At 43.9% G+C, this 12,949-nt stretch overlaps 1 protein-coding gene across 13 annotated transcripts in view; it reads right to left on the bottom strand.

The window, feature by feature from the left end:
* The window catches only part of Ttc8 (tetratricopeptide repeat domain 8), a 54,221-nt gene extending 41,640 nt beyond the window's left edge, over positions 1 to 12,581 (bottom strand). For 4 of the 13 annotated variants that reach the window (XM_087552883.1, XM_087552888.1, XM_087552885.1 and 1 more), the window contains exons 1-2: positions 12,373 to 12,551; positions 1,725 to 1,754 (exon numbers count right to left, since the gene is read on the bottom strand). Coding sequence is in view for 10 of the 13 variants with exons in the window: in XM_087552885.1 (XP_087409011.1) it covers positions 1,725 to 1,754; positions 12,373 to 12,486 (144 nt within the window). In the remaining 3 variants the exon portion in view is untranslated. Of the gene's footprint in view, positions 1 to 1,724; positions 1,755 to 12,348 lie in introns of all 13 variants that reach the window. The other 9 variants (XM_087552882.1, XM_087552886.1, XM_087552891.1 and 6 more) reach the window with 5 other exon arrangements.
* Positions 12,582 to 12,949: the final 368 nt, after the last annotated feature.

Genomic DNA, 12,949 nt, shown 5'->3' with positions numbered 1-12,949 from the left:
AAAAATTTTTTTTTGGAAATAAGCCGAATATGTTTTATAGTCCTAAAATCCTCTATATATTTTTTTAAAAAAAGAAGCATGATCAAGCACACACAGTAATCTCTAATTTTCCCTTAAACCTGAATAACACTATAAATTTGTTTTAAGGCTACGTCCAGCTTTTTAAAAAGTTGCTTATATGAGTGACGGCATTTGTATTACGAGTTCTATAAACAGTTTCTCCCAATCTAAATGAGTGTTCTTCATGCTGGTCCATTTCCCTGCTTATCTTTTCTGCGATTCTTAGATAATGTCACACAATGCATGTGACCACAGTCACTTTCTCGCAGACCCTCCCCTCCTGACCGTATGTTCTTTTCTCGTCTCTTTTCCCTGTTCATGGTGGGTGGGTTCCTCCACTGGAGCACAGCCAACCTACCAGGGCCACCTACTCTATTCCTCTACTGAGATAAGTCTCTAAAGCACTGTCCTTCAGGCACGGACCTGCTGGCCGACATTAAGAAAGGGCTGGCTGTGTGTTCTACCTTTTGTATGGTGAATCCAATTTCACTTATGAAATAGGGACTCAACCAGCTGCAGAAAATGTGTTTTTACCATTCTGTTCTTAATGTAACAAGAATATATAATCCAAGGCCAATGTGAGAAATATTTTTTGATTAATAGAGTAAGTCAACCAAGAATAATCTTTCTGATATAGTTTTGGTTATCATAAAAACTGGTAGTGTTAACTTGACATTCTGCCTGTAGAATGAAATTTTAGACAAAATATATTGTTATTGTGAAGCCTTTCTAGGGTTTGGTTATAAAATATCTCCAGATGCTTTTTTTTTTTTTTTTTTTGGAGCTGAGGACTGAACCCAGGGCCTTGAGCTTGCTAGGCAAGAGCTCTACCACTGAGCTAAATCCTCAACCCCTCCAGATGCTTTTGTACAGAAGTCTTCTCTCCAGCTAGTGGCACTATCAAGAGATGACGTCATCACAAGGGTGATAATCTCATCAATAGATTACTCCAAGAGATGACGTCATCACAAGGGTGGTAATCTCATCAATAGATTACTCCACGATGCCTCACAGCTGGACTAGTGGGAGGTGGAGGACAGGTCTAACTCAGAGGTAACTTGTGTGAAGTCCAAATCACTCACTTACATACTACAGCTAGCACTGTATCTCATTGGGCAGGGCAAACATGCGTAGTAACAGCTAAGCTCTCTGATTTGCTACTAACTCCACCTTAACCTTCCCTGGACTGGACAAGAGTCCTTTTAGCCCTTTTAGTCCTTTCAGTCCTTCTGGGTAGTTATTGTCCTAATCTTCCTTCCTTCTTCACTGGGACAGTGTTGTCCTCCCCGTTAGAGTCACCAAGTCTGTTAGAAAGCACGCAGGGTGGGACCAGTGTAGTCCATCACAGTTCTGAATATCCTTGGGGCTCCCTCTTAAGTCTGATTCTGCCACATTGTTTCTTCTCGTCATCCTAGCCAATCTTGGCAATTGTCACTGAAGCCCCAAGCCTTAATAAGCAGTTCACCTCAGCTCTACAAGGCTAGTCATGTAAATCAAAGCTCTGGGAATAAGAAAGTTTATACAATAAAGAACAGGACAGCTGGAAGATGCAGCTAAGTTTCTAATACTATGAGCGGATATACAGCAGGATTTCTAATCGTCAGTAGCAAATAAGCAACAGCAACTAAGCTACTCTCTAAACCACAGCTTGCAGCTAACTTTACCTGAGACACTGCCAAGTCCGGAGCTGGGTCCTGGAAAGCGTTAGGAAGGTTGTAAACATTTTTAACATGCAATTTCTGAAGCCTTAATGAGTATTTTTCAATAAAAATCCAAATATTAAATGTGCATGTGCACATGTGTAGTGTATGCATGGGTGTGCACAGGAGGGTTCATTTGCCCGTGTGCACATGGCAGGGGGAGAAAGGTCGGCTTTGAATGTCTTCTTTAATCATTCTTCATCTGCCTTTTGAGACAAGGTCCCTCACTCAACCTAGAGTTTGCAAGTCAGCTAGAGTGGCTGGTCAACACCTGCCTCTGCCCCTCCCCACCCTAGTGCCAGGGTTACCCGCATGTACTGTCGCAGCAAGCCTCTACTTCAAGGGGATCCGAATGCAGGACTTCATGCTTGCACAGAGGGTCTCTACCCACGTCCCCAGACCTGCAGATAGTAATTGGACTCTTCCTCCAGAAGTGCCCTCACAGGTACATAAAATGTAATATACACAGGAGAATGCGATTTTCTGTCATCAGAAAATTCTAATTAACCTTATTCAGAGTACAAAGAAAAGGTCTCTCGCTTACTTGTTTCAAGAAGTCAATACAAGGCCCATGAGGTGGCTCAGTGTATAAAGGCCAATAAGCTTGAGGAACTGAGTTTGATTCAAAAGCTGTTTTCTGGCTATCAAAATAAACTGCCCCCCTCACAAATTTTGTGTATATGTGTGTGTGTGTGTGTGTGTGTGTGAATACAAAAGGAAAATGAAGTGATAATTAGAAACAATTATTTTAATAACCATTATTTATGAAAAACCCTATAACTCAGAACTTAATTGTAACTATACCAAGGAACTATTTCCTTATATCTGAAAATAAGACAGTTAGACTTTAATCACTGAAAGAGCAGAAGGAAAATCCAAATAAGGGTTGGGGATTTAGCTCAGTGGTAGAGCGCTTGCCTAGCAAGCGCAAGGCCCTGGGTTCAGTCCCCAGCTCCGAAAAAAAAGAAAAAAAAAAAGAAAATCCAAATAATCTACATCTTTTATTCCACATAACTATAATGAGATTAGTGGCTGATAATAAATTAATTCTAGCTAGGTAGTGGTGCACGCCTTTAATCCCAGCACTAGCAGGCAGAGGCTGGTGGATCTCTGAGTTTAAGGTCAGCCTGGTCTACTGAGTGAGTTCCAGGATTGCCAGAGCTACCCAGAGAAGCCCTGGCCCCGCCCAAGAAAAAACCAAAGAAACAAAATAATAATAATAATTCTAACTGCAATGTTCTAGTAGTAGAAATGTTTACAACTATGCACATTAGTGCCAGGTGCTAACAGATGTGATTTGAGACTTCTCTTTTCAAGTTAAATAGAAACCCATCAGTCAAACCGGGTCTTACAACAAATATCTACACTTACATGTTTAGGCAGCAGCATATGTTGAGCGCTTTAACCTACACCATGTTCTACTGGGAGAGTGCTAAGGACCAGAAAGAGGGTTGGTCCTTGCTTTCTCTAAAATCTGAAAGGAACACTATGGATATTTTACAGAGAAAATGATCTGTACAAGCACAGGGCAAGCTTAGGATAGATCCATGACTTCTGTAGCATGGTGCATGGTTAGGGGCTAAGCCAGATTGAACAGTGAACATCCCAGAGAGTGTAATTTAGAGAGTACCTTACAATGTCCTAAACCAAGCACAGAATGGCAACCAGAGAGCACAGAGGTACCTAGGGCTTGCAATCCAGTGCATGTGTGAAGGATCTGAAGGCGGTGCTGAAAGCATGGCTCAGACATCAGCAATGAGAGACAGAGGGGATGGGATGGCAGATCCGAGAAACAAGCCTTCCTGTTATTTCTCTTGTGTGTGGGGCTCATGATCTCATTTGAAGGTTATAACGATGCTTTAAATGACTCAAGAATTACTATCCATTTACAGAAAAGGAGGCAGATTTAGAATTATTAACTAATTCATTTGAGGTCACTGTGATGACTAATTAAGATAGGCAACTTGACTGAACTATGAAACATCTAGGGCATTAGTGAAGCACACCTTTGGGTCCATCTGTGAGAACCTTTCCAAAAAGGTTCAGCTCTGGCGGGAGGACACACACTAACACAGGCAGCACCCCCTTGGGGGTGGGGTCCAAGACTAAATACGAGAGGGAAAAGAGAAAGCCAGCTGAACACTGGCACTGTCCTTCTCTGATTCTTAGTGCCACAGACCAGTAACTCCTGCCAGCATGTCTTCTCCGCCATGGTGCACTGCCTTCCTCTGAACCATGAAGCAGAATAAACCATTCCCCCAAGGAGTTACTTCTGGTTAGTTTTTGGTACCAGCAATGAGAGATTCGACCAACGTGGTTGGACAAATGTTTCAGTGACCCACGAGCACTTTCTTGTCTGCTTATTGGGAATTTAAATTTTCCCAAATGCTAGAAATAACAAAGCAGGCTGAAGAGTAGTGTTCAGGTGAGAGGCTGTTCAGCTCAGTGGTACAGTGTAGGCTAAGGATGCACCAGCATAATGACTAAAACCCCAAGAAGTAAAAGCCTACATCAAGTTCAGAACAGCTATGGGACAGGATCAATATAGCACTGAGTGGGAAAGACCAACAGGTAACTGCAGACAATGTTTGACGAGGAGAAGCAAACAGCTAAAGAAAACAGAAACCGTAACACAACGCAAAGGATGGATGCTTGCTATTCTCCCAGCAGTAGTTAGATTCCTCCAGGGGCCCAAAAGAAAACCACTGATTCAAGCCTCCAGGGCTTCTGCTCACTGATGAAGGACAGTGATCTCTCTGTCTTATTCCTCCAACCCCTGGGAATGTATGTGGGGCTGTGCAGGTGACGAGCAGGGAGAAAACAATAAGGAGGTCAGAGAACAAAATGAGAGGCCTGGAGTGTAGGGTGACAGAGAGCGGGGGCTGGTTACACGGGTGGGAAATGTGGACTGAAAACAGAGGCGAGGCCTAAAACGGTGTGAGACAGAGAACGTGTTCATTCCACAGTCTGTTCCTGGCAGTCCTGGCACCCGCCAAGATGCTACCAGCACTCTACAGGGGAATCTACAGAACTAAATAAACCACAACACAAAGTGTGAGATGCTGTACCCGTGGACAAATCTCAGATGACTTAGGTGGAGGGGAGAGGGTAAAGCAGGAGGCACGGGAATAAGATGGGAGCCTGGGAAAGGGCAGGGTATCTGTACCTTGTGAATGACGCTGATTCATGAACTGTTTCTACATCAGCCCACCGCCCTTTCTCTGGACACAGAACTCACAATTGATGTCTAGACTATCCACACAATCCTTTCAGAAACATACAAGATAACGGGATCTCATAGGCAAATATCTCTAGGACAAAAGTGGTCAGAATCAAAATGAAGTTGCTCGTGCCGAGATGTGATGGGAATCAAGCATGGTGGGGGATGTATCTCATGAGCACATTTCCTCATGAGAGCAATCATAAAGAGGAAGTGTACCCTCAGCCAACCGTCAAAGAAAACTCACGCTGAAACCTTTACCTCAATTTCTATCCCTGAAACTCTCCATTCAACCTTGGACTGATAACCACAGTTGTTCCAGATCCTTGAATGCCCTTGTTATTAATCCTGTGGCCAAGGATTACTGGTTCAAAACAACTTATGTAATATTACTCATTTTGCCTTCTCTTCATCCCATGGTTTCAATGTCACGTGTGCTCCCTACTGAAATTCCTCTTGCTTATTCCCAAATAAATACTATATTTCTCTGAAGACTTCTTCCTGTGCGTTTGGTTCAATACTAGCTATATAGAAACTGAAAAGAGAATTATACGAATTCTAGGTTTGGAAATATAAAAATTAAAAGAATAAACCCCAAAAGGCCACAGACCCAGGGCTAAGCCCTGCAGCCAGGACTAGCAGGCCATAAAGATAAAGGAGCACAGGAAACACTGTCCAGGCAGGACTGACAAGCCATAAAGAAAAGGAATGCAGGAACCAGCCTGAGTTAATGGGACTGATTCATGGGACGTCTGGCAGAAAGACATCTCCCCCCAGCTCACTCAGGGCCATCCTCCAGACCCTGATAAGCCCCTGACTTCTAACACGTACTCTTTCTGCTTTGTTCTCACTGCTATGTTTAAATGAGCCAATTGTATGTAAGCACGCCAAAACCCCCTAGCCTTCTCTATATAACCCTCTGACTTTTGAGTTTCGGGGCCGACACCTCTGTCTCCTGCGCGGGATACGTGTCGGCCCGGAGATCTCTATAATAGGTCTCTGTAATAAACCTCGCCTTTGCTTATTACATCCAAAATGGTCTCTCTGTGTCTGGGGTCCGCGATTTCCCAAGACTTGAGTAAGGGTCTCTCTGCGTGGGATTTTTCAGAAACAAGAGCTAATAGTTTTGGTTATTAACCACATATCAGTGAAAACCTTCACATAACTCCTTGACATATAGGTATATTACCATTTTCACTAAATAAATACCATATTCATTAGTTCTGTGGAGGCAGTATTCGAACCTGGGCACCCTGAGGGGAGGGTGTGCACTGTGCCGAGTGTGTGAGACTACAGCAAGGGAGGAAAACAGAGGGTGCAGAGAGACAGGCGTGGCTTACTTGAGGCCTGTCAGGAGCATAGCCATGAAGGGAAAGAATTTTTAATTTTAATTTAAAGTTAGGGCAGTACTTTAATTTAAAAAGAAAAAAAAAAACCACTGCAAGCTTTGACTTGGAGTCTCTATAAATTACCTTTTTGTGTGCTTATAATAATTTCTCTAGATAGGGAACCACACGTTAGACTCACTTAGTCTACTGAATTACTTCTCTGGGCAGCCACACAGATGGGTAGACAATACCAGACCTTGCTTTAGAGTCGGAAGCCCTGGGCTTGCTCCTAAAGAAATGATTCAGGTGCCGAGTCCTGAGCAAACAGGTCATGCAGCCTTTTGTACCTCTCAGAGAAAAGTACGAATGCTCCTTTCAGGGTAGTTCTGGGGCTAATCATAAGACCTTGCTCTTTTTGGAGCTCTTTCACTGTGAGATATAAGGTCCCCAAAGGATAAGCTTCGCACACAAGTGCCAACTGACCTCCAGGACCCTTTCAGGATTCAGTACTCGCTCCAGGCTCTAAGGGATCAAACTCACACTCTCTTCTGTGCTTCCCTTCAAGGCAGATAAGAAGACTCAGACACAGAGAGCCACTTCCAGACCCAGCAGTGCTCTTCAGAGTCAACGCCAACTCCAGCAGTCTGCCTCTGTGATAGTTTAAATTGGTAGTGAACTTGACAGGATCACCTTGGAGACACATTCTCTGGACATATCTGTGTGCAATTTTCGGAATTAGGTAACGTGAGGTGGAGAAGTCCCATCCTAGATATGGTTGGCCCCATGGGCTGGGGTTCCAGACTACACACAGAGAAGAAAACTGGCTGACAATAAGTGAACATTTACTACTTTCTGCTTGGTGGCTTAAGAAGCAATGTGATTGGCTAGCCTCCTCCCCCAGCTGCCATGCTCTCCTGACCACGATGGACTGTATTCCCTACAACTGTAAGCCAAGGTAAACACTTCCTCCTTTAAATTGCTTGTCAGGCATTTTGGTCACAGCAACAAGAGGAGTATCTAACACAACCTCTTTCCTTCCTCTCGGGGTGGGGGGGGATAAGTTTCTCTTAAGTTGTTGCTATTACTTCAGGGAAATGATTCTCCAGATACTTCTGAACACAACTTCCTAATTATCACCAACATTTACTCTGGCTAATGAGCCTCCCTAGATCTAAAACCGAAGCATCGTTATTTGGATTTTAGTAATGGTCGGAAGGAAGCCTGTGGACGGACCAAGATGGGTGGTGGGTTTCAAAAGGTTAGGAGGTCAAGAGACCAAGAAGCCACAAAGCAACACAATCTGTGTAATTTGGTGGGACAGAAATCCATGCAACAAAGTGCCTGGCAATGTACAGACAGAACCAAAGGATGAAGTCTCGCTAAGTCTCCATGGCCCCAAAGAGGAAACAAATTAGGTAATTGGACAGAAAGACATGTTTGTGGGGGAGGGGTGGGCGTATCATCCTATCCTTGCCTGAAGCAACTGCCCACACTCCCGTTAAGGACAACTCGAAATCGCTCATCTAAGCCAGTGGCATGGAGCCTGATCTCCACCTTCAAACCATTTGCCTTCCTCTCTGAAACATCGGGACAGGAGAGGAGATAGCAAAGTAGAAAACCCTCTTCCCCCCTCCTAAAAATGTACAAAAATGGGGTTGGGGATTTAGCTCAGTGGTAGAGCGCTTGCCTAGGAAGCACAAGGCCCTGGGTTCGGTCCCCAGCTCCGAAAAAAAAGAACCAAAAAAAAAAAAATGTACAAAAATACAACCACCTTCAGAAGCCTACCCAGTTCATGAAGACACAGTGTCTTCTCTAAAAGCCCCACGTTGTATGAAATGCGAGCTACACACTCAGCCCTGCTTGGAAAGCCATTAATCTGACATATGGACCGCAAAGAATAGTAATCAGATTGAGCAACTAATCAGGATAATCAGCAGGAACCAGGGAAGCCAGCCCTCCTCTAGGTCACAGGGCTCTGTAAGGGTGGCTTTCTATCCTCTCCTTTTACATCCAATCGCTTCTCGACCCCTTTTTAGCCACAATTTAAAAAAAGAAAAAAGGACAATGTTTCTTTCTGCATTGGTCATTCTTAATATTTTTTTTTTCAAAAGGAAGGGAAGCATAATAAATGAACCCTTTGTCTCTCTGCCTTTACTCTTGATAGATTCAACCTCAACATCCTACAAGCCTAGGGACCTCCCCTTCTGTTTGTCTCTGACTCACACTGAGTCTGGGAAAAGGATTCACAAGACCCAGGTGGTAGTGGTGCAAGCCTTTAATCCTAGCATTTGGGAAGCAGAGGCAGAGGAGTCTGAGTTTGAGCCTGGTCTACAGAGTGAGTTCTAGGATGATCAAGCTATACAGAGAAACCTTATCTTGGGGGGTTGGGGGAGAACAAATATCAAATCACTTTACCAAAATTCCCTTATTTATTTGGAGGGAAAAAAATTAAACAAAACCAAAGTGAAAAAATATTATTTTAAAAAGCAAAAATTCTGACTTGTGTTTGAGGAGAGAGTCAGGCAGGAGCCAGAATGAACCTATGCCACACAGAAGAAACATTTGTATTTCTTTGTCCCACTATGCATCAGTCTGGCACCGCTCCAAAGAAACTCATTCACACTAAAATCGGTTTGGTAGCCCAGGAATGGCAACTGAAATACATAGAAAAGATTCTGAAATAAGAAAGCTCAAGAAAGGGGGTTGAGGATTTGGCTCAGTGGTAGAGCGCTTGCCTAGCAAGCGCAAGGCTGTGGGTTTGGTCCCCAGCTCCGGGGGGAAAAAAAAAGATAAAAAGAAAGCTCAAGAAATACTAGGGTTTTGTCACCTTACCACAAGCTAGAGTCAGTTAAGAGAGAACCATAACAGCATGTGGCTTGTGGGCAAGCCTGTGGCTCTTTTTTTTTTTTTTACATTAATGATTGCTGTGGGACGGCGCAGATCACTGTGGGCATTGCTAACTTTGGGCAGGTGGTTCTGGGGTGTTTCAGAAAGCAGTCGACGACAGCCATGAGGAGGAGCAGTAAGCAGGACTCCTCCATGGCCTCTGCTTCAGTTCCTGCCTTGAGTTTCTGCCCTGGCCGCCCTTCATGATAGACTACAAACGTGAGCCAAATAAACCCCTTCCATCCCAGTTTGCTTTTGGTCACAGTGTTCTTATCATAGCCATAAAAACCCTAATTAAGACATATTTACTCAATCTGAATATAACCCCTGTCATATCAAGAAATAAGAAATAAGAACAAGCCTCCCTGGTATTAAAAATCACATACCACATTATGAATCTTATCACAAACCCACAAACAGGGTGATGAAACCAGCTAGACCCAATAAGATCTCTTTCCGTGATGCTCTTAAGTACGCTAATCCCTCTGGAGTGCCAACAGCAGTATTCCCCAGTGGGATCCCGTGTCTGCGTTATGTATCCTCATTATCCAAACCACTCAGTCACACACACACACACACACACACACACACACACACACACACACACACACACACGTCTAAATCTTCCAAGAGGACCAGAGGTAAGGCAGAATAACAGGATCAATACAAGAGACCACATTAAAGACCCATTTATCTTGTTTAGCTGAAAATACATAGCCGTAAACAAAACACTTCATTTGTTTTCTCATTTTTCCTGGAAAAAAAAACTTACACTCCTTCTTCACGGTACATAATAAAGGCACTGCTTCTTTTCCCATTAGTTTTTAAAAATGGTATCTTCCCCAAATAATGGAGGGAAATTTTCCTTCTGTTTCCCCTCCAGATCAAACAGGTTTTATTAGTGGGCTAAATAAGAATCTGGACTTTTGAACCCAGCCACCTAAATGTGTTAAATTCCTACACCAGCTAAAATTTTTCGGGTAGAGAGAGAAGGCACGTAAGAAAATATACAGGGGAAAGTTCAGATGTAGTTTTCGAAGGGTTTCCTGGCAGCTAATGTGCTTGCTAGCCTTGTATCTTTTGGACACATTTCAGAGTCCTGGATGTATAAGATGCGGGAAACAGCACCAACCCCTACCAGTAGTCGAAGATAATAAGATGACACAATAAAATTCTCTGAACCAAGTCTGTTATTTTGGTTACCTACTTTTCAAGTTTATTCTAAGCATCAGAAAAAATATCTACTTCCTATGACTATGTCTGGGAAGTCATTCATCATCGATGAAAGGTCACTGAAATGAACACAAAGACCCCTCGTCACGAAATCTAGCACAAATAAAGTCTCAACTCAAAAGTATAGTCAGTACTAATGTCGCCTGGCCTCAAATCAGAGGGGCTTGCCCAGTTGTAAGAGCGCTTTTAAGCAGTATCTCCTAGGGATAATAAGAAATATAATTGACTTTTGGCCTAGGGGCAAAAAAACAAAATTCATTACGTTTCTAAACTGATAAAGAAAATTGGACAAAATCAGGTTTATTTTCTTCTGAACTACTGAGAACCTTTGGGGGTACATTATGGATCTCTAAGAAGGGAGTATTCATTCCCTGCTGGTATTTAATGAGGAGACTTCCAGAGAGCAACTCTGTTCTGGGGAAACTATCCCAACTCAATGAAAACAACATGAAAGTTCCTGAGAAGCATTGAGCCTAGAACAATGTCTAGTACATCAAAAAAAGGTCTTAACAAACTCCCCCTGTAACAATGGTAAAGAGATTTTATACTGTCTTATTGTTCCAAAATATGCTGGGCTGTCTTATGCAGGAAATGTCTTTAGCAGCATTTGTAGGATCAATGCACCAAGCAACACTCTTAAAAAAAAAATACTTGTCTGCAGACACACAGTCCGTTAATGGGCATGAATAATAGGAACATTATTAGCATCACCACTAATATCTGTTCTGCAGGACACGCACACCTCCTGAGTATCCTCCATCCATCTGCTGAGACAGCAGCAAAACCCAGCAACAACCTTCACTCTCAGCCACCTGCTTTTCTAACTCTCCCTTTTTCCCCTAACAACTCCAAGGCAACACCACTAGAGGGAAAGCAGGAAAACCAGGGTCTGTGGAGGTACGTACATTCTGCATGTGCTTGAAGCCCTGCGGTACTGCCACAACTCTACTCTTAATCTCCTGTTTTTCTTCGTGTCTCTTCCAGAGGCAATTTGATCACAGGAGCTATTTGATCAATGACATGGTACCTCACCCATTCATTACTGACTATTTCATTCATTATACAGACTATTACTGTACTACATTTCCTTTTGCCTCTCTCTCTTTCAATCTCTCTCTCTCTCTCTCTCTCTCTCTCTCTCTCTCTCTCTCTCTCTCTCTCTCCCTCCCCCCCCCTCCTCTTTTGACAGGTTCTCTTTTAGCTCTCACCAGGCTGGCCTTGAACTCTCTACTTAGCTGAGCATAGCTTTGAACTACTGATCCTCTTGCTGTAAGGACCGGAGTACACCTTCATGTTGAACTGTAAAATTTTCTTCTAATCAAGGATATCATTTCCTCTTCTGTCTTATCTCTCTTATCCTTCCCTAAGTTTCTCTTGCCCATGTAGTTTCTTTAAAAATAAACATATCCTTCCCTCCTCTATATTCTCATTCCTCTATCTTGCCTCAAATTGAATTCATGACTCAGAAACAAAAACCCCTTCACACTTGGACAGAGGTCTAAAGATAAGGTAGAAGATCGCATGCTTCATCATTTGAACCAAAAGACGGTTGTATTTAAAGGAGGCTGCATCTCAAATACTTCAAATATATTTTTCCTTTTTAGAAATCAACGAAGTTAAGAGTGTGACCAGTGAATGACCAATGAATCATCAAAGCCCCTTACAAACTTAACACAGTCCAGTTAAATGTAACTAATTCTGGAACAGTTGTGCTGGTTTATAGCAGGAGCTGTCGAGGCACAGAACTCAGGATCCCCAGGGGGTGCATAGGGCAGGGACCCGCAGTCCAGGACTCCAAATAATCTCGCTCCAGGTGCCTGTGCGGACCACACAGGCAACCTTGTCTTGGGCCCTCCTCCCGGGCCTCCCCCGGGGGATAGAGGGATCCCCCAGAGCCCACGGCCTTAGCAAGAGGATCCACAGACTGCCTGGGGCCAGCAGGTACCTGGTCATAAGGGGACTTCTCCAGCATCTGCGTGCATAGATCGGCGCAGAGCTGGAACTTCCTGCGTCTAAAATAGCTCCAGGCCCGGAACAGTGGCTCCATCTCTGAGCCCATGGTGGTCCGGGAGAGCGCTCAACGAGCTCAAAGGTCCTGTGCCCAGAACCCGGCCTGGGGTGGGCGGGGTCCGGGAGCTGAGAGCGGGAGGCGTCGGGCTCTGCCGAGCAACGCGCAGCGGCGGGGCCTGGTCGGAGGTGTCCGCAGCGCGCCTGAAAACAGGGGCCAGAAAAGCCGCCGTGAGCCGATCTCAGCTAGAGAGTTTGCAAAGAACTGGCAGCAAAAGAGGTGTGCTTTTAAAGACAGCAGATTACATTAACTTTGAAAAGCCACCATGTCTTTTAAACAAACAGGTAATAACTTAGACACCTCGGATGGGGGTCCTCCGTGCTTACAAGAGATGCAGTTGCCTAGCAACCGTCTGGTTGCTTACCCAGTAAGTGGGGAAAAAAACCAAAACACATAAATTGATCCCGGTTCTGTCTCCTTTCTCACTCCCAGCTTTCGCGCATTCCTACAGCTC

This window comes from Rattus norvegicus, chromosome 6 (genome assembly GCF_021556685.1).
Source record: "Rattus norvegicus strain SHRSP/BbbUtx chromosome 6, alternate assembly SHRSP_T2T, whole genome shotgun sequence".
NCBI lineage: Eukaryota > Metazoa > Chordata > Mammalia > Rodentia > Muridae > Rattus > Rattus norvegicus.
Note: the sequence above shows the minus strand (reverse complement) of the source record. Positions and strands in the feature narration are given on the sequence as shown.